The 22,597-nt window shown below is 40.5% G+C and overlaps 2 protein-coding genes across 2 annotated transcripts in view; one reads left to right on the forward strand and one right to left on the reverse strand.

The window, feature by feature from the left end:
- PKHD1 (polycystic kidney and hepatic disease 1 (autosomal recessive)) overlaps window positions 1-22,597 on the forward strand; it is a 406,355-nt gene that overhangs the window by 284,984 nt on the left and 98,774 nt on the right. The window contains exons 55-59 of the mRNA XM_006765722.1: window positions 3,286-3,440; window positions 5,208-5,360; window positions 7,729-8,607; window positions 9,293-9,461; window positions 10,987-11,144. Coding sequence (XP_006765785.1) covers window positions 3,286-3,440; window positions 5,208-5,360; window positions 7,729-8,607; window positions 9,293-9,461; window positions 10,987-11,144 — 1,514 coding nt within the window. The remainder of the gene's footprint in view (window positions 1-3,285; window positions 3,441-5,207; window positions 5,361-7,728; window positions 8,608-9,292; window positions 9,462-10,986; window positions 11,145-22,597) is intronic.
- LOC102763108 (scaffold attachment factor B1-like) overlaps window positions 20,511-22,597 on the reverse strand; it is a 3,573-nt gene continuing 1,486 nt past the window's right edge. Inside the window, 1 exon segment of the mRNA XM_015565309.1 lies at window positions 20,511-22,559. Within this exon segment, the coding sequence (XP_015420795.1) occupies window positions 20,693-22,559 (1,867 nt within the window). The 3' untranslated portion in view covers window positions 20,511-20,692.

Genomic DNA, 22,597 nt, shown 5'->3' on the forward strand with positions numbered 1-22,597 from the left:
TTCCCTAGAACTAGGCACTGTGGCGTTTACGTAGCATTTCATTAAATATTAATATCAAAGTTGAATAGCCACAGAAGACATGAGTACAAAATCAGTTACAGGGCAGTAATATCTATTATTATGTGAAATTTATGTTGGAAGAGAAACAGGGATTGGGCATTCAGTGGAGAAGAGACTCTCATGGGATGACTTCTTGAAAGCAAAGGAATTTCAGTCAGTTTTTAAGAATGAATAGACTGGAGGGCAGAGTACAGATGATGATAATTTGTGTGAAAGCTGAGAAACGTATAACAATTTTTTTGTGTGTGTGAGAGTAAGCAGATTCCCTTGGCTGGAGCAGAGGATTTATGTAAGAAAGTTAGGGGACGAGGTGTTAATTATTTTTTATATTACATTAAAGATTTCTTTTCAGGTCATATATTCTATGTATTTTGACACATGTATAATGACATGTATCTATCCTTTATAGAATCATACAGAATAGTTTCACAGCCCTAAAAATCCCCTGTGCTTCATAGGGAATGCATTTTTTAAAAATCCCCTGTGCTTCATAGGGAATGCATTTATTTTTTTGATTTTCAGAGGAAAAGAGGAAGGGAAGGAGAGAGAAAGAAACATCAGTACTTGTACTACATTAATTTGTTGTTTATGCATTCATTGGTTGATTCTTACATGTGCCCTAACTGGGGGTGGGACCCACAACCTTGACGACGATGCTTCAATAAATTGACTTTTAATCTAATATTCTAATATTTTTTATTGCTTAAAGTATTACAAAGAGTATTACATATGTCTCCTTTTAATCTAATATTAGATTGAATATTAATCTAATATTCACAAGGACCTTTTGGAACATTATACTGACCTAGTGTCTAAAAAAACTTTCTTCAGCAATATAAACAGTATTAACAATATTATCTTGTCCTAGCTCAGTGATGGCGAACCTTTTGAGCTCGGCGTGTCAGCATTTTGAAAAACCCTAACTTAACTCTGGTGCTGTGTCACATATAGTAATTTCTGATATTTGCAACCATAGTAAAACAAAGACTTATATTTTTGATATTTATTTTATATATTTAAATGCTATTGAACAAAGAAAAATCAACCAAAAAAATGAGTTCACGTGTCACCTCTGACATGCATGTCATGGGTACGCCATCACTGTTAGCTGGTTTGGTTCAGTGGAGAGAGTGTTGACCTGTGGACTGAAGGGTACTGGGTTCAATTTCAGTCAAGGACATGTACCTCAGTTGCAGACTCGATCCCTGGCTCTGGTTGGGGCGGTGTGGGAGGTAACCAATTGATGTGTCTCTCTCACATCAATGTTTCTCTCCCTCCCCCCCCTTTCCACTCTCTCTAAAAATCAACAGAAAAATATCCTCAGTTGAGGATTAACAACAAAAAATATTATCTTGATACTACTGAAGTAAAGGATTGATTTGAATTATACTGCTAATTTGATTTTGGTGTTACTTTAAACCCATAGCTTTCTTTTCTTTAAAAAAATATATTTTACTACAATATATTACCTGGTAAGTTGGAAAATTTATATTTAAATGAAAAGTACTAATAAACCCATTATCCATAAGTGAACTAACATTTCAATGAGCATCTTTCCTGTCTTCTGTTTTCTGTGCATGTGTTATTTTTGTTAAAAATAAATGGTGTATATTGTTTTATATCCTGCTTTTATCAATCAACATGTAATGAGCAGAATCCCTTGTAATTCATTGTTTTGCTGCACTGTACTTTTTACACTGTATGGGTTATAGATTTTTCATAATTTCAGGGATTATCATGATATCATTACAGAATGTGGAAGTATTGTCTTTTCTTTAGCAGGTGGAGAACTAAGAGTCAGACAGGTGGCTGATGTTATTTAATGAAAGTATTTTCCCCTGATCAGGAGTCTTCCTTTTGTCTTAATTCAACCTCTAACTGCATTCATTGATTTATTCTTGAGTTTTGTTATTTAATCTCTCTGGATATTGGTTTCCTTGCCTTTAAAAGTTAGTAGTTATTCTAGTATTCTGTAACTGTGAGTTTTCTAGGATGTCATAGCAAAGTAAGAACAAAGGTAACACTAAATTCTTTCATTAAAATTACATCAATTGACAAGTCTTCTTTTCTCTCTCCGACTCTCGTTTTCTCTTTCTCTAACCTCAAGAACACAGATTTGAATTAATTACCATCTTTGGCCCACAGATGACCTTTTTAAACTTCTTTCTGCTTTTGGTGTTGATACTATATGCTAGACATCTGTGAATTTCCCACTTACACGGGAGCTTTTTTAAGGATGTTTACTGGTCAAAATCTAAGTTTTAATGCAATGCCATGTTTTATTTACCATTATGTTTCTAGCACCTACTGTAGTGTCTGGTGCAAACCAGTTGCTCAATCAATATATATTGCATGATTGAATGGCTGTCACATAGACCTGTTACCTGGATGAACGTTTAACTGGTAGAGGAGAATCCATTGTCAAAACTTGCTAAAATGTAGACATTGACAAAAGAGGCAGGTAATTAAAATAAACATATTCCATTGAAGTTAGTAATGATTGTGAATTGAGAATAAAACACAAATATATTCACTAGGAAAACTTACGCGGCAGTTAAAGACAGAACAGAAATTTTATTAACTGTGAAGTAAAACAAACAAACAAATAAACAAACAAACAAAAATGAACAAAACCCTTATAGTTTCATATGTGTGCAAACAATATTTAGAACATAGCACAGTGGAGGCATGTATACTTTTATCCCCACAGTAACATTGGGATGTTGGGGGGAAGATTTAAATAATTGCCACTTGTCAAATGAAGATAGGACACTCAGAAAAGTTTAAGTGACTTCTCAAAATCACACAGCTAGTAAGTGGCACCTCTAGGATTCATACTGTATCTGTCTGACCATACAGGTATGAGCCTTAATGAATGATAATAAACTGTCTCAAAATTGTATTGCCAGTCTTCAGAAAATTTAAGAAATAATTCCTTCTGAAGTACCTTTATGATTTAACTCTTGCCAATTGAGGAGGAAGATTTTCATTTTAGGAAATGATATATAGACGTCATATTTTTAACATGTATACATGTAAGCCAGATGATCGGCTCCATTAGCATTAAACTTTTTGCAAAAGCCATTTGTTTCTGTCTTGACTTGGAATTTCTTCTTTAATTTCCCTGGAATTGTTGGCTGTAGTGCGTTTCCTTTGCGATCTGGAGTCAGGTAGGTGATCTGTGTTGCGGTGCCAGATACTTGATACATCCCTATGCTGTTACAGGATTATAGTAGAGGACGCCGTGGATTGGCGACCCCATGACAAAATTGTGCTTGGGTCCTCTTCCTATGAGCCTCACGAAGCAGAGGTCCTCACTGTGAAAGAAGTTAAGGGCCACCATGTTCGGATCCAGGAGCGGCTCAAGCACCGGCACATTGGTAAGGTTTGCTTTGCTGGTTAAGGGAGGTGAACGAGCCGGAAAGAAGCATGTTCTGCCTGGGGCCTTGGATCCCATCACCATCCAGAGGAGAGGGACAGTGCTTTACTGCTGCCTAGACTCCTCCTAGAAGGCTTATCTCTATCCCTTCATTCATTTTATTGCCGAATTAAAAATACTTGGATGTGAGCGAATTTTTAAAACTTTTACTTATAATGGCAAGTCTAGAAGCAAGCAGAAGGGTTATAGCTCTTGTTCAAGGTCACTGGACATTTTCATGTCTAGGCCAGAATAAATCTCATGGGAACTGAGTTTCCAGTTCATTTCCTGGCACTCTGAATTACACAGTTACTTAGAAGGTGGTAGTTATTGTAAACTAGAGGCCCAGTGCATGAAAATTCATGCACTGGAGAGGGGTCCCTCAGCTCGGCCTGCCCTCTCTCACAGTCCGGGAGCCCTCAGGGGCAGGAGGTGACCTGGTGATAAGGGGAAGGTGACACCCCCATCACACCTCTGCTGCTGCCACTGCAGGCAGTGTAAGCCTTGGCTGACCCTGGTTACCTGAGCTTCACGCGGCCCTGGGCAGCTGGGGGGCTGATGGGACTGAGGGGCTCTGGAGGCAGGCATAGGGCGGGGCTGAAGGGACTGGGCGCTGCCATCTTGTGGCTGTGGGCGCCACCATCTTTGAGGGCATGGCAGTCAATTAGCATATTCCCTCCTTATTGGCTGTGGGCACTGCCATCTTTGCAATGGCATGAGGGTCAATTAGCATATTCCCTCTTTATTAGATAGGATAATGACTTCTTTTTCATAATGAGGAATGTACCCCTCCTGACAAAAAGTTCATATTATGTGTTGACTACTACTGCTACCAAAAAATATTCAAATGCCTTTTCTCAAAAATATGCTGAATATTTTTATATACTATACAGTTAAGTATATATATATAATAAATAACATAACCATACATTTCCTGCTTCTGTGGAATAAACTAATCTAACACAGAAGATACAGCGAATAAGTCATAAAACATGGAAATAGAGGGGTTAGAGAATATCTTTTTGTCTGTGATTTGTGAGAGGGAAATACATGTTTTCACCAGGACTATATATAAATCGTAGTTCCAAGGATGATTTCTGTTTTTAAAAAGTGGCCAAAGAAGAAATCTTCAGCGATCCTGGTCAGTAAAGGGCTCCATGTGGAGGGCAGTGACGGAAACCAGCCCTTGGCTGTTCGGCTCCCACTGCTGAGGAAGCTCCTTAGGCAGCAGGGAGCTTGAGACCCACTGTGGGAGGACGCTGCTGCTGCCCTTGGTCCCTTCACTCACACACATCGCTGCTTTAGTTCTGTCACTGCCTCAGTTGCTCTGGGATTCCTCACTCTCATGAAAAAAGTCCACAGACAATGTCCAACCAAACACTGAGTCTCACACTGATGCAATTAAGGAAGGAGGATGGGGACCCCACTAATTGGACAGGTCTGCCCTGCTGTCCCTGCACAGTAACCTGTCCTAGTAGCCACAGTTATGGAGGAGAAATGAATTCTTGCTCAACCACTTTCACTCTAATCCCAGAGAGACACAAGTAACTGGGCTTTTCATTTCTCAGCTGACACATGTGGAGATGCCCGAGGAAAAGCGGGCCTGGATGCGGGTAGGCCTTCCGAGGGGAAAGGGGAGTTTTCATTTGGCGGATTCCCTGGGTCCCAGGCTGGTGATTCCTCAAGTTGCTTTGTAAAGGTGTTTCTTCTTCAACTCCTTTTGCCCCAGGAAGCGTACACGTCCTGGAGGATGGCCCATCCATTCGTTTGGCTGCTGCGGTTGGACTTTTGACCCGAAATATACAAATCCAGTCTGATACTTTGTGTAGGGGGAGACTGCTGGTGGGGTCCTTCAGGAAGTCCAGCAGAGAAGAATTTTCAGGTAAACGGAATTTTAAGTGGCATTGCCAATTGGAGCCTATTCTTCTGGGACGTACAGAGAATTGTCCTTTATATAACAAAATGTACAAATTAGATGGCTCCTCTGTGCTCTGAGTAGCTATGCATTTTCAGTTCTAATCTGTGCTTAATTATCAGTGTGATGTTAAAATAATATACTAGCGATAGGCACATATGCACATTTTTACCTCAAAGAAAACATCTTCAGCAGATGTGAAATTTCCTCTGCTTTGAAATTATGGATGATTTAATGACCACTTGAGTTTTATCTCTTTCCTGAATTTCTATAATTCTTTCCCAGTAGCATGCAATATCTGATGGCAGGCCTCAGCTCATGCTATAAAGCAATAGCGTAAATTTAAATAAAAGTGATTTCCATATTGCAGACTGCTTTAAGGATCAGTTCATTCTCTCTCATTTCTTTCAAGTTTTAGCTCTTGGAATGCTGCAGAATTATTCAATTAGCACTTTATTTCTTCAACTTGTATTCCTTAAATATTATTCCAACATTGTTCCATAGTCAAATAAATTTGGGAGAGGCTATCACTGTAGCTCCATCTTAGAAAGTCACTGTGTACACGACTACAATATAGGCTCTGAGAAAGTCTGGAATAGAGGTTCTAACCACTGCCCAAAGATACTGAGCATGGAACACTTTTCGCTGGCACATCTGTTTCACCAGTATGATAAAGAGCCGTGTTTACACCTTACATCACAGTTCGGGATTTCTGGTCCATAGAACAAGCTTTCTCTCCATAAGCTCTCACTCCATTAGTTGTCAACACAGGTGAGTTTGCTTCTCCTCACACCCAAGGACATTTGTCCATATCTGGAGACATTTTTGCTTGTCACAACTTTGGTGGGTGAGTCTGTTTGTAAACTATCAATTGCTTCCCTTTTGTCCTTGGCTCTGAGTGAGGGGGAGCTGTCTAAAGTCTGTTTGGCCGCTTCAGGATTGAACTCACAGCTGGACTGGTGGTAACGTGGCTGGGAAATCCAGGTGGTTGGGATCAAAATCTGGCTCCACCATTTGCTAGCTGTGTAATTGTGAACACGTTTCTTAGTCCCCGTGAGCCTCAGTCTCATCATCAGTAAAGCAAGGGTATTCACAGGGGTGGATAAATGCATAGATTCCGGAGCCAAACTTTTCATGTTTGAATCCTGACTTGTGATTAACTATGTAAATTAAGATAAATTGCTAAATTCTTCTGGGTCTCACTCTAACTGCAAAACAAGAATAATGATGGAAACTTCACAGGGTTGTTATAAGGATTAACTGTGTTAAATACATGTTTAAAAAAACCCTTAACATTTTTCTGTAACAAACTCCAGCATCTGGATTGGGTGGGATCTGCAGGTGTTGGTCAAGGGTGCCATCCATGGGCATTCAATGGTTATAGGGCAGAAAAGCAGACCAGAACTTATAACTCCTTCTTTTCAACTGGAGACCTCTGCCAGTCTCCTGCTTCTGATGAGACATATCCAGCAATTTGCACTCAGAATTGTGACTTTTCAATGGGAAAATAGTTGTGAACAAAATCACTCCTAAATTCTCTGTTGAAATGAGTAAGAAATTTTAAATGTGTACTATGAATTAATTTTCAGACTTGTGGAATTTAAAACTGTGAATTATAATTATGCACATATGACATTAAAAACACTAATTATTATGAAAATTAAAAAATAATATAGTGTGACTAAAATAAACATACAGAATTTTACTAGTACAGAATTTGAAAATGATTTTAAAAATATGTTATTTCCTCCATGTCTTAATCAAGAGACATTATTAAATATCATGTTTTGGGCATATATTGAACAGAAATATATGTTCAAAAATTTTCACTTATCTCATACTCTTAAGAAATATTTAAAATATTGATAGAGTTAGCCATTATTTTTTTTTTCCATACAATATCTTTGTGGGGATGGCTATGACCTTTTCACATGGGGGTCACTGAGACACAGAGGGAGACAGAATTCTGAGGTGAGTCCTAGGAATCCATATTCCACTCGTTCTTAACCAGTTCCTGACCCAGTCCTGAAGGCAGATGTCTGGAGTCTTTAAGCTACGTGTGCCCATCTCCTTTCTCTATCTTTCCTTTCCTTGTTCTCTGTCCTATCACCAGACTCTCCAGTCTGCACACAAAACCTTTTTAGGCATTAATGTCACCTTCTAAAGATTCATATTTTGTTAGTGAAACTCACTGGCATAAAATACTGTGCTGGTGCTGAGAAGAAATGATTATATTTCAGTGAAAAATCTGCATATTCTGGTGTCCATAAATGGACCATCCTTCTGCCTTTCGTGGGGAAGAAAAGGTACCTGATGATATGCATTTTGTTTACAGGTGTCCTTCAACTTTTAAATGTAGAAATTCAGAACTTTGGCTCAGCATTGTTTTCATCCATTGAATTCATGCATGTGTCGGCAGGATCCTGGATAATATCTTCTGCTCTGCACCACAGCTGCGGTGGGGGCATTCGCGCAGTTGCCAGTCATGGGATCATTTTAAATGACAACATAGTGTTTAGCACCGTTGGTCACGGCATTGATTTGGAGGGTCAGGCCTATTCTCTCTCTAATAACCTTGTGGTTCTGATGACACAGCCAGTGTGGTCTACCGTTTGGGTGGCAGGCATCAAAGTGAACCAGGCAAAGGACATCAGCCTCCGTGGTAATGTCGTGGCAGGATCGGAGAGACTTGGCTTTCACATCCGAGGCCAGAGGTGTTCCCCTCTTGAAGCTCTCTGGTCTGACAATGTGGCCCACTCAAGCCTTCACGGTCTTCATCTCTATAAGGAAAGTGGACTTGGCAACTGTACTAGAATCTCTGGCTTTTTGGCTTTCAAGAACTTTGACTACGGTGCCATGCTACATGTGGAGAACAGCATGGAGATAGAGAATGTCACTCTGGTGGACAACGCTATCGGTCTTCTGGTGATAGTATATGTGTCTTCTGCTTCACAGCCTTCAATCGAAAATGTGCAGATTGTGCTTAGGAATTCAGTCATTGTGGCCACTAGCTCCTCTTTTGACTGCATTCAGGACAGGGTTAAGCCTGGCTCTGCCAACTGGACATTAATGGACCGAGCTCCTTCCAACCCCAGAGGGGGTCGAGTTGGTATTCTGTGGCCAGTGTTCACCTCAGAACCAAATCGGTGGCCTCAGGAACCATGGCACAAAGTGAGAAATGGCCGTTCAGTTTCAGGAATCATGAAGCTTCAAGGTAGGATGTTTGGGCTTATCCAAATAATGTAGTTTCATATCTCTGTGCACAGAATTTTTAAGAGCATTCTGAAATTATATCAACAAAAGAGTACTGTGTAGTCTAGTGCTTGTTGCACCATTGACCACCTGCTGCGTATTGATAACCACACTGATGGTTGATAATAGCAGTGAGTGATTCCTTTAAAAAGTTACTGCTTTAAACATGTTGAAGAACTTTCACAGCAATTATTGAATTTGATTATATGAAAATTCTCTTAGGTAGGTGTTATTTTCCCTATTATAGAAAGGAATAAATATAGATGCAGAAATTGTGTCTCACTGAAGTTGTTTACTAATTGGTGGTGTAGCCAGGAATAAAATCAAATTATATCACTACCTATGCAGTTAATATTCTATTAGATCTCTTTTGTAATATTGTACTCACTCCCCATTGGATTTTATCAAACCTATGATAAAACATATCATTCTGAAGACATTGATGTGTTGGACTACTTCTATTTTGAAAAGGATACTCATGTCTTGAAGAATTAACAGATATTTAAGTAAACTCCTAGAGCTAGCCTGGACAGCTTAAATGAACTTCTGGCCAAACAGTAGCAAAGATTGTTTAGTTGCGTAGTCTATATTTGCGGTTTGTAGTTTACGTGATCTAATGCCATGATATGCTTACAATTTTTTTTCAGATGTCACTTTTTCTAGTTTTGTGAAGAGTTGCTATAGCAATGACCTAGATGTATGCATTCTGCCCAATGCAGAGAACACTGGAATCATTCATCCCATAACAGCAGAGAGGACCAAAATGCTAAAGATCAAAGATAAAAACAAGTTCTACTTTCCTCCTTTACAAACCAGGTACCAGTTTTAGTATTTACAAGCCGTATCCATGAAGTATAAAATCATTAATGGAAATAAAAAGAAGCCCTTCTGAAAAGTATGCTAGATGAATTGTATGCCCCCCATTCTTTACGCCTCCCATGTCCAAGTGCTTTGCTACATGGTTTTTGCAGTGTCTCTCACCAAAGAGCAGAGGTTGTTTCTCTCTCTTGAATCTGGGTTTAGCCATGTGACTTTCTCTGGATAATAAAAGGTGTAGACGTGATGCAGGGCAATTGTCATTGATATTGTTTTGTCTTTATTAGAGATATTTCTTTGGGATAGTTTCAATCACTGGAAAAAATGTTCCCTAATTCTTATATATTCTATAGAGCATGGTGTCACCAGTCTTCAGAAGGAACCTTAGGAGCCCTTGGGCAGGGACTGGTGGGGAGAAGGAAATCATGTCGGATGACAAGAACCCCTGAGTTGAATAATGTGGCTTAGATAGATACTGGTGCTCAGACCAGGTGTAACCACTATTCTGGACCATATGATCTGAGAGTTTCGTTCAGGAATCTGAAAACTCGATAAGGCACTATTTTTGCCATAAAAGGGAGCAGGAAAATCGGGATCAGGGAAAATGGGCTACTTTTCTTCCCCATAACATTGGGATAAACTCCTATAGTTGGAAGACAAGAATCAAGAAAAATCACCCTAATTGGAAAGTTTATGTTTTTGGCCCAATATCTGTCTCTTTAAGATGCCCATTCCTGAGCTACTTTTGGTACCTAAACATTAGGTATGTAATTTGGGTTGTCTTGTCATTTTTCTTCTGTTGTACAATTTTCCTTATGTTCATGTAAACCTATAGGATGAAAGAATTATAAAGCTTAATAATAGTAGCATCTGATTCTTTGTACTGTTAATACTTAACACATGGTTAGCAGGCAAAATATTTGACACTAGTACTGATGGTACTGAAAAGTATTAGACCAGGATAGATAAAACAAGTTTTCTAAATTTCAGTGTTATAATGGTCTACTATTTGTTTATATAACCTCCTAAGGTTATATGACTCTAAATTCTGAAAGTATAGGAACCATGCCTGTATTTATCACCATTATACCCCCCCAACCTGTAAGTGGTAGATTTTCAATAGATATTTGTTAAATGAGAATATCTATTTTTACCTTGTTTGCATACGGCATAAATATAATTGAGATTTATAATGATAATCTAATAATACTTCAAGGTACCAAAGTTCCATAAAAAATGCTTACATTATTTTCAGTAGGTATTAAAACTAGGAGTATTTTATTGTATCTTACTGCTTAGAAAATTACAATCTATGTAAAGATGACATATCCAGAGTATTTGGATAATAATAATGCCTTTCTTCTTGACCATATAACTGAGAAGTAATATTTTCTATAGAGTTTTATTTAATATCTATGTAACACATTACTACTAATAAATTCCTTTTTCATCAGATCAGTAATTTAAATATATTTTCGTTTTTGTTGCTCATGAAATGAGAGTTGCTTTCTGTCTGTCTTTACAGGGAAGATTTAGGAACACTGGTCTGCCCTGAATCCGTTTGTGAAAGTCCAAAAAAATATCTCTTTAAGGATCTCGATGGGAGAGCCCTGGGTCTACCTCCACCGGTTTCTGTGTTTCCTAAAACTGAGGCAGAATGGACTGGATCCTTCTTCAACACAGGTTGGTTATAAAGGAACTCGATGCCCCCAGTAGGGGGCGCATGCATGAAAGAGCTGGTTTGGCTGTGTTGTCTACTGACAGTGGTCGGCAAACTCATTAGTCAACAGAGCCAAAAATCAACAGTACAACGATTGAAATTTCTTCTGAGAGCCAAATTTCTTAAACTATATAGGTAGGTACATTGTTATTAACTTAATTAGGGTACTCCTGAGGCTTAGGAAGAGCCACACTCAAGGGACCAAAAAGCCGCATGTAGCTTGTGAGCTGCAATTTGCTGACTCTAGTCAGGAAACCAAATCTCCTGGAGAGGAAATGAATTCTGGAGTTGGAGCCTGTGCTAATATGCTGCTCAACTCACCTGTAGTAAAGGAATGTTGAGTGACTAAGAGATGTGATCACTGTGTGGCCTCCATGATGTTGCCAAAGGTGTACCTATGTCAAAGGTACAGATTCCCAACACCAACTCTGTGCACAGGTGAGAACAATACTCTCACTAGCTTGGTCACCTGGGCCTGAAGCATCGTCCTCAGTGCTCAGAGCTTTGCAGTGTCGGCCACAGAACCAGCAACTCTGGTTTCTGACTGTATCTTTCTCTATCACCAGAACTTAAGGGCTCTCAATCTGGAGAGGGTGGTGGAGTAGATGGCATGCAGTTTGCCTTCTTTTTCTCTATTTTTGTAATTGTCCCTGGGAGGTGTGTGTGTGTGTGTGTGTGTGTGTGTGTGTGTGTTGGCGGGGGGTGTTGGGGGAGGGAGGCCAAGCTGTGATCAAAATTCCTTCTTCTTCTTGCTTATACAAGCAAAACCCATTTACCTACCAGTTTTTATAGCTGGACCCCTAGAGAGATCATTGCCCTCCTTACTGCCACAAACAATGAGACTGAGTTTTCTTTTCAGTTCAGGTGGAACCTGCTGCAGGTAAATCTAAAAAATTTTCCCTGTGTTTTTTTTTTCCTTCCTGCTTCAGTGGTTGATGCTTCAGACTTCTAGTCTTTCTTCCCTTTTTAAATTTCTGAATGTGTGAATGTTCCAGAACTATATCCTCAGATCTGTTTTATTTTCTCTTCCTAATCATTAAGCCCAAGGTTGAAATACCACTTAGTGCTGAAGACTTCCAATTTATATCTCCAGCCAGACTCAATCCTGGACTTTAGTCTGGTGTATCCAACTCCATTGAAAAGATTAACTGATATCTCAGACTTAACATGCCCTAAATGGGACTCTTCATCTCTGCCCCATCCATGTCCTGCTTCTTGCCTAGCTAACTCTACTTCAGTAATTGGTACCATCATTTATGAGGCGAATTAAGTAAACTATCCAGAAACAATCATTTATTCTTTTTTTTTTTGTGAATTAAGTAAACTATCCAGAAGCAATCATTTATTCTTTTTTTTTCAGAACCCAAATTCTCCTACTTCTAACCATCATCATCTCCCACCTGACAAGGGAATAACCTTCTAACTGGTCTTCTTTCTTATGCGCCTGTACCCTATACAGGTCTTTTTGTCAATGATAGCCAGAAAGATCTTTCAACTTTCCAATGTTTTTTCTATCCCCCTCAGAATGAAATCCACACTACAAGCTGTGTAGTATCTGGCTCCTGCCTGTCCCTCTCACTTCACTTTCTGTGACATCCTTTTTACTTATCACTGTCTTGTTTTTTCTTTCACATGGTAAACTTATACCTACCTCAGGGCCTTTGCATTGGCTATTGTGCCAGAAAAATCCTGTTCTCACTTCTTTGCCGAGCTGGCTCCTTCCTTTCAAATGATAACACCACAGAGAAGCCATCTCTGACCACCCTATCAAAAACAAATGTTCCTCCATTATTCTCTAGCCCTACTTGTTTTTTGTCAGAGTCCCATTACTTGAAATTATATTATAAATATACCTGCCTACTTGTGGATTTACTTTTTGCCATTTTGGAGTACAAACTTCATGAGGGCAAGAATTTTGTTCTGTTTACTATTACATATTGGGGGAGATGCTCAACAAATGTCAGTTGATGAACTGATCAAGTGAATGAATTATTGATAACCAAGGAGACTATTAATGCTGTTTTCCCCATATCATTTAAGAACATACAGAAGAAACTGAGGCCTTCAGGTCATTGGTTTACGGATTTATGTATAATATAGAATCCTGGAACCAAGAAGTGTCCAGGTATCTCTTTACTTGTTTTCACTTTTCTTCCATTTGAACTACTACCACTTTATAGCACTTGCCTTTTAGAAAAGTTTTACATAAGTCATTAATTACCGTGCACTGTCATGTCTCAACACTGTTTAATAGTTTTCTCAAAAATTTTCATAGGTTGAAGGCTTATCTTTGCAGCAGAGTGAAAAGCTGTGAGGATTATAGTGTAGGATTTAGAAAGTCATTACTGAGTGCATGAAGCATGCTGAGTAAATATTCATTTTGATATGTTGGTTATATCTGTTGAATATAACCAGCAAATACATATTGCACAGAAGAATGAAATTCAGGGAAACCATCCATATTGAGAAAATATGTGTAGAATAGTAAATGGGAAAAAAGATAGGAAGCTAGTTTCCCATTTACCACTAGTCCTATTCAAATAGCTTTCTTAACAAAATAATTTATTGATTTGAGAGAGAGAGAGAGAGAGAGAGAGAGAGATTTGCTGTTCCACTTATTTAGGTATTCATTGGTTGCTTCTTGTATGTGTCCTGACCAGGGATCGAACCCAAACTTTGGCATTTGGGATGATGCTCCAGACAACTGAGCTACCTGGCCAGAGCTTCAAATAGCTTCTGTAGTAAGTTGTCTTATTAGTTTTAAAATCATCCCCCTGTGACAGTTGTTATGCAATTGAGAAAACATTCTTATACTTTAAAATAAGTACATGCATCATTGTGAGTTTTTCCTAAACTTGTAGGTTTTGGTGAGGAGCCCCTTTCTGTGAAATCAGTATCAAGGGATACACGTTCCAGAGTATTTAGTGAAAATTAAATTTCACAGAAGAATGAGGACTGAAGCAGACCCTGCTACAAGACTTAGAATCCAAGTGGTTTACATGGGGGTGAAGTCAGGCAAGCAGGGAAGGGGGAAATGATCCAGGGAAAGGACTGAGGTCATTCAGAGATGTGTTGTCAAACTGGTTACCACTCTGGACAGCTGGAGCTCAAGTTTGGCGGGGAACTTCAGGAGACCAAGGGAACATGACCCAAAGCATCCCAGCTTAAGTCCTGACGAAGCTAAGGTAGTTATACCTCAAATCTCTACTTATTTCTGGCTGAGGGGTGCTATTGGGGTCATTAACTCCCTAGTCCTCTGGCTTTCGCTGAACACAGGCCAATTGTGCTCTTTCCCATGGCCAGAAAAGTCCCTTCTCAAAAGGGAGCCATTGCTTTATAGCAGCGGTCTTTTGTCTGTGAAGGTGAGTGCCAAAGCCTTTTGGGTGTAGCTCTTAAATATCTGTCCAATTCTCCATGTGTGAATAATAATTTTCTTTGATGAAATCTTAGGTAGTTGCTAACCTTGTGATGTAACTACACTATTTAGGCACCAACATGCTCTTGCTCCTGGTTGCAATGCTGTGTGTTTTATTTCCATCAGTCTCCGTGTTGGATGTGAAACACGATTCAATGATGGTAAAACTCCAGCATGCATTGTACTATTGCATACCATTTACTATCAATGTGTGGACAAGCATGAGCATGTGTGTGGGTGGCTGAATGTGTAGGGGAAGGTATATGACTGACTACCTTAACCTCCTGATGTTTAAAGCCTTATAACATTTTAAATGAGGTTGCTATAGGTTCCAACTGCGTGGATTCCCACAGTAGAATCTGCTGTTTACTTTACTAAAAATAAAATCTGTGTCCTCTTGTAAGGAAGGAGAGTCTATAGTAAGCGGTGCCTTCCGCGAGCGAACAGAATGTAATGTTTTCCTTCGACTCCCAAATAGGAAGAAACCCCTTCTTCCCTAATTAAAGTCCATTTTTATTTTTTAAACCATTCTCTACTATGTTGCTTTTCTGTTCATAATCTGATGGATGAGAAAAGTACAAAGTTAATCTCAAGAGCATGAATATCTATTTTGTATTTTCCTCTTTCAAGACAAGCATTCATGATCTTCTATAAAACAGCAAGAGCAGTGCAGCATCTATTTTGTATTTTCCTCTTTCAAGACAAATACTTGTTTTATGATCTTCTATAAAACAGCAAGAGCAGTGCAGCAAAGATGAAAATGAGGGCCATGGGAACCAGTGCTCACTTTTATTCCACATGCACTGCCTTTCTCAGTTTTATTGGCAGCTTGAAATCCATTGCCTTGGATGTTTAGTTTTAATTTGAAAAAAACAAAAACACACACACACAGATTTTATTTGCACATATAAGTTCACATTGCAAAACTACCCACTCAGACAGATAGCCACAGGTCCCTCATATTGTCATATTCTCCAGCATCAGGAGCAAAAATTACCCATGTGGGTCAGCTCTGAGGAATGCTGTGCCAGTGGGCTTTTTATCTGTGCAATGCAGGGTGTGTAGCCAGGGGAAAGTGAGCTGCTAATTTTGGTTTGTACTTATCTGTAAGTTAGCATTTGCAGCCAACTTTGAAACATGCGTGACAAAGAGTGCAAGGCAGCTAATCCCAAGCAGATCCTCTGAGAACCATTTGCATTTTATTCCAGAAAGGATTTAGTTTTATTATGGAGGCATCCGATCATCTGAAAATCCAAAATCATTTAGAAAAACAAAGTCTTGAAATTCACATCCCATTTAGGTAAGACGAGATAGATATCAAAGCTTTCCACTTTGCTTCTCACTCATTTCCTATCAGTCTCAGGCAACAAATAGACATCACCTCTCAGACCGGTTCATACATGTGGCACACTGAACTGAAAAAAAAAAAGTCCGGGCTTTAGTTTCTATGGCATTTGACAATTTCTCAGACGTGATGAGGATGGTAGAGGGAGATGAACTGAGCGTGTTTAGTGTGCTAAGCACTGAAGCCGGCATTTTCATTTATTCAGCGAATGCATGTTGACCACTCTGCCTGCACCTTTGTAAGGATGGAGCTGTCGTTGTGAACGAGGCAACGTTCCTGCTTTCATCAAACTTAGGTTCGAATAAACTTATGAGCAAATAAATGAAAGTATTCCAATAGTGATGAGAGTTATAAAAAAGTGAAATAGGGTTAGAGAGGTAGATTGAGGTGTGTGTGTGTGTGTGTGTGTGTGTGTGTGTGTGTGTATAAGGAAGTTGCTATTTGAAATAGAGTTACATTTCCAATGAGCCTGAATGAGGAGTGAGGAGTCACACTGCTCTGAGCAGAGGGAGGGGCCTTCTAGGGAGAAGGACCAGGACACTTGACGTGAATAGCCTCAATGTGTTGGAAGGGGTGGGGTGGGAAGGAGATCGGTGCCACTGGTAAGTAGTGAATGGAAAGGAGAACAATTGGAGCTAGCTAGGAGCTAGGCAGAGTCCTTTAATAAGATGGTGATGGAGGGTTTTAAGAAAGATGGTCATAGGATTTTATTCACTCTTTGAAAAGACACGACAAGGTGCTGTGGAGTGAATGGATAATGGGTGGGAGCAGGCAGTGCATGAGGAAGCTGAAGTTAAGGAAGCTGGCGGAGTTGTAGGCTCTGCGGCTTCACAGATAGTGGCCCAAGAATTGCATTACCCAATGCGTGGTCCTGTGCTGGCTCATGAACTCTTGCACCGGTTCACAGGGAGATAATTACAGAAAGCTGTCACTTAGGTCACTTAGAAATACAGCAATCTGACAGTAGTTTTATATCTGTTGAATGTAAAAAATAAATCTTGGGTTTTTATTTTGTATGTCTAATTTGTCTGATAAGTTATACTGTATTTTTAAAAGTATTGGTCCACAAAGGACTGGAAATTTTAAAACAAACAAACAAAACCAAACCCAAAACCCCTGTTCTTCTGCCAAACTTTCTCCAGTTTAGGAGATGCATTTCATGTCCTAAGGAAAGTGTCTACAAAGCTGGCTTATCACCTAGGACATTAAACATTCATGCCTATGTTGAGGGGGTTTTGAGTGAATAGGTGTTTGTGAGGCCCAAGCCTTTGTGTTTGCGCGGTGCGCGCACTCTCACTCACACACACACACACACACACACACACACACACACACCCTCCCCAAGTGATTCCACTGTGAGAAGGTTTCAGAATCACTACTATAGAGTTATAGGCTGCCTTTGCAATAATAGGCTGGATGTTAAGAAGACAATTAATACTTTTAATTAATTTAAAAAGTGGGCAGTTTCAATTTCTCATGAAAAATCAAGAATAGCTTTCTGTGCCAAATACCAACAGACATAAACATACTTGCTTATATACACACTGGGTATATTTCCAAAAGGGAAAAGAACATTAACCAAACACACACACACACACACACACACACACAAAACACCAACCTTTTCTTAAACATAGATTATTTTTCCTAGTATTGGAGTTGAGTGACCTCAGAATTCCATTTTCATACACATCATTGGATAAAAATGGGTACCATGCTAGGTTTATTTTTTTAATTCTACATTGAATCATTATATTAAAAACTGAAATTCATGATAAGCTTTTCCCACACTTGCCTTGACGTCCTTCCCAGCAAAGTGCCCGGGTCTGACCTGCGGGGCAGGTGAGTTTCTCATTCTTTACTGTGAGAGGGGAAGAAACATTTTTCAAATTGTGTTACTTTCTTGGTCGCCTCTTGAGAAAGAAAGTTGTAAACCATAGTGGAGACCTTAAAAGTGACTGGCCTCAAATCAAAAATAAAAGATTAGGTGGATAAAAAAGAAAATAAAGCTGGCATTTGACTGTCAGCTCGGAGAGTGATGAAGAGGTTTCCAGCTGGATAATGGGAAAGCTCAGTAATGTGGAGACGGAGACGTAGGCTCGGCGGCTTCACAGACAGTGGCCGGCATTTTCTCTACTTTTGTTGCTAGAACTTGAAATGTGTCTCTTCTTTAAGCTTTCTAGGCTTCTCGTTCCTCCCATTTGTCCTGGGAATGACAGCAAGATGGTATTATAAAACGGGGAGAAGGGAGAGGGAGGGAGGAATGAGAGGACAGAGTGGAGAGAGGGAACGGTTGTTAGGAAATTTGTCTGCAAATATCTGTGCTCGCCGAGGCCTTTTTCTTCTAGCTAGAGGGGGAAATACCATTCTCTTTTCCCAAGCAATTATAGGCCCCAAAGATTGAAACTTGGTATATAGCTCTTTAATCTCAGCAGATATTTATGGTTAAACATTAGACTTTTAGGATTCCAGATGTCAGGGTATTAAAATATAAAGGCACAGTGGCGTCTCAGAAAATATTAGAATCTTTGGAATATGTGTCTGCAGGGGTTCTTATCCCAAGCAGAGGAGGATAAAGCTCTCAGTGATACTTTGCAAGACCCAAAGAGCACCTTTCCTTCACCTTATACTCTCCCTCCCCATGACTTGCCTAGTCTCCAGGCAGTGAACGGCATAACCATTTCTAATTGCATTTCGAAATAGTCCACGCTGTGCACTGGAATGGTTTTTCATGTGCTATTTTTAAAGGGTGTTGCGGAAAGGCATATGATCCATGGGAATGATTTCCTTTTTCTCTTTATTCAGTCTAGGCATTTTATCCTTGAGATTGTCTTGCTCCTCGAGTCTTCCATGAACAAATAATACCTGTTAACTGTCACCATGTTTCTGACTCTATGCTAAGACCTTCAGATGAATTATCTCATGTAATTTAATGCCATCAACAGGATCTATCTTATGAAATAGATAGTCCCTCCACCTGTAGTTGTGGAAACTGATGTAGAGACATTAGGTCACTTGCCCAAGTCATACAATTAATTAATAGGAGAGTCAGGACTGACTCTGTGTTTTTATGACTGTGCCATATTATACACAGTCCCTTCCTTCTAGGATTTCTTCATTCTTTCTGTGTGTCCTGCAATATCAGGTCTGTAGACCTATCAGCTTTTATCAAACAGAAAGTCCTGTCTACACAGAACAAAGCAAAATGTGCAATTATTCCAGCAATTATCTCTCCCAACTAGAAACAGTAACAGTTACCATGTATCCAGCAGACTCCATGTGCCAGGCATTGTGGTAAGTGCTTTATAAACATTCCCATTTATCCTTTCAACAACCTGAACATGTAGGGATTGTTATTCCTTTTCAGCATCTAAAGAAATAGGGATTTAGAATAGTTAACTCATTTTTCATGGTCCCACGGCTGGAATGTGCAGAACCAAGATTTATTATCTATATTTGTCTGACTCCAAAGTATGGGCTTGCAACCACTTCTAGATGATTATCATCCTGTGGCCTGAGTCATGGTGGGGTTCTATACTGAGATATATTTAACTGGGTAACTTACATATTTCCATTTTACACGGTAGCAAATTGAATTTTTAGTTAAAAAATAACTGTCAATTATTGTAACATTTTTGAAAGGCAATGTAATAGCATCCACAAAAAGGCCATATATATGACCATTTTTCATGTACAGACTAGTCCCTGTCACATCCAAGAAAAGCATTGCCAGTATTAACCACTGGAGGTTGTGTGATGACACCTCATAGGGTAGTATGAGCTTTGGTCATGAGACCAAAATGTTATTATAGTAATTTTTCTGTAGCTTCTTTTTCCCTCAGTGAGTTCATGTAGTTTTTTTTGTTTCTGTTTTCCTATTTAGACAAATATTTATTGAGGGCCCAGTGAGAGCAAAGCCCTACTTTCTGTTGGTGTATCATAAAGGGGCATCAAGGTAGATAAGAAACCCTTCCCACCCTCACGCAGGGGGGCAGGAGGGCCAGGCTACGCGACAGAGAAAGTAGTTGTTATAAAATTGGCAAAAAGTACATTGGAGAGATCACATAGTTGGGGATGTAGACAAGGGCTTTAAGAAGAAAATAGAATTTGCCAGTAGCCTACACCATTGGTTAAAGCTTTAAAAGACATATAAGAAAGAGGGAAGGAAAAGAGTTGTGTTTAGAAGCAGCAGACACAGGGCTGTCCTCTGTGTGACAGTATAGAAGCCTCGCCCACACACAGGAAGTTGGGTCTCTGCCTCTTTATGCCCTTGTTTTACCATCACTCAATTCTATTATAATCCATCTCATGCTCTACTGACATCATTCTACAAGCCCTGACTTCACATCAGACTGTGCATTCCCTGAAGACAAAAATCTTTAAAGTTTTAGTACAATCCCTGGAACATAAGGCATGTTCAGTAAATATTCGTTGAATGAGGGATTAAATGAATAAATAGATGAATACTGGTAAATGAGTGAAAATTTTAAAAATTCAAATTTAGTTTGCCAGTCAACTGTTTCACAAAGTAAATATTATAGATTTACTTAATGTAAAATTTTTGTAGCATTTTTTTGTGAACAGAAACACATTTATTACAAAAAAACCCCACCAAAAAACAAATTCACATTGTATCGAGCTACAATATGGCAGCAGATTAAAAAAAAAAAAGATATTGTACATAGTTTAAGATAACTCCTAAAAGAACATACTCTGGTTGCCACGTGACGGAACACAGGATTTCCAAGCACTTAGTAGCGGCGAGTGAAGCCAGCGTCATTGGGTCGGCTGCCCCGGTTCTGGCCAGCAAATGCACCTTGCACGTGGATCACGTGACCCCGAGAGGCCCCAGCTGGGGTAAAGCTGCCACGCCCTGACATCCTTCCCCTGTTCATTATGTGACCTCGCCCAGAGTGACCAGGCATGCTTCTCTCACCACCTCGCCGCCTCGTGTGGTCCCTGTCTAGCATGCCTCCATCAGTAGCGCCCTGCCATGCACCGTCATCCTCAATTCTTCGGCCGTGGTCCCCCCAGTCATGCCTGGTTGGAGGAGGCAGTCCCAGGCCCTCGCTCATCCTCTTGTCAGAGTCATATCCGCCCCACCTGTCGTGGGAGTCCCGTCCATGGCACTCTGGTCCTCCGTGGCGCTCAGGATAATGCTGTCCTCCTCTTTGTCCCATCATTGACCTTGAACCTTCTCTCCTGTCTACTGAGTGGTCAGGGTAGCGGCCCCGGTCTCTGTGGTCATAGCGCCTGAAGTCAGAATGGTAACGCTCATCCAGGGCAGCTCTCTTGGCTTCGGGCCAATAGGCATCCTCTCGCCAGCCATCCACATCATAGGGCCTCCGCACAGCAGGCCGCTGTTCCTGCTCATAGGGAAACCGCCCCAGGCGGTGCCGATGGAAGGCCAGCCTCTCTCGGGCATACTCCAGCTGCTCCCGCGCCTCCTGCTCCCACAGTGCCTGCATGCGCTGCTCCCGCTCACTGCGCTCACCCAACCTGCGGGACTCAGAGTCTCTTGATTTCCGAGGCTTTTTGACTCTTTCAAAGGACACAACAGACCGCGTCTCTCTGCTGGCTGATTTGCGATCCTGGCTCTTAGAAACTCTCTCTTTGGATCCCGATATTTTGAAACTAATAACAAGCACACCTTTAGATTTATCCATTACTACAGTCCGCTCGGTTCCTCGACTACCTGATTTTGTGGTTCGAGATCGCTCTGAAGGGCCAGGTTTCTGATCACCTGGATCTTTACTCTTTTCTCCACTTTCATCTTCACCCTTTTTAGCATCTTTTCTGTCAGCTTTATCTCCCCTTTTAAGGTTTGCTGATCTGTCGCGGGTGCTGGACTTCTCTGTTTTCCCTTCACCTTCTCTTTTGTCAGAGGTTTTCTTTCCAGCAGGCTCAGTTTTTGCCTTTTCCACTGAGATCATCTTCCCGTGGAGCCCAGTCTTGTGCAGGAGGTGAATGCCTTCTGTGGCCTCTTCCGCTGTGGACATTGTCACACAGCCGTAGCAGCGAGCTCCAGGACTCCGAGCATTTGTCACAACCTTGGCACCCACCACCTTTCCATATTTGCTGAAAAGATTCTTCAAATCTGTAGCTCTGGTGGTGGAAGAAAGTCCACTAACCCAAAAATTTCTACAACTGCTAAGATCTTTGTCCTCTTTGGAAAGCCGTTTTGTATCCGAGTCATCTTCGACAGAACTCGTTTTCTGATCAGCGCCCTCACTGGCTGAGGACTCCTTAGGAGCCGGAGGGACTTCATTACAAGCTTCAAAAGCAAACTTCTTCACATCTTCTTTGCTATCTCTGGGATCTGGGCTTGAGGCTTCCTGTGGTGCTTCTGCGACCTCCTGGCTAGAGGCTTCTGTGCACTTTGAGACTTTACTACTCTGCTCAACTGGCTCCTTTGGCCCTACAGGTTCACAGTCCATCCTCTCGTCACTGCCTGTCTGCTCCATGGGCTCCCTTTTCACTACCGCTAACAGGGTGTCTGTCTCGCTCCACTGAGCTTGTGCTGTTGACTCGCTGGCCAAATCTAAATCACCCTCCTCCGGGTGGCCGCTGCCCAAAAGGTCCTCTTCCTCCGCAAGCTTTCTGTCTGGCCCCATGCTACTTGTATCCTGTTGGGGTCCAGCCCCAGCAGGTCCAGG

This window comes from Myotis davidii, unplaced genomic scaffold (genome assembly GCF_000327345.1).
Source record: "Myotis davidii unplaced genomic scaffold, ASM32734v1 scaffold240, whole genome shotgun sequence".
Taxonomy (NCBI): domain Eukaryota; kingdom Metazoa; phylum Chordata; class Mammalia; order Chiroptera; family Vespertilionidae; genus Myotis; species Myotis davidii.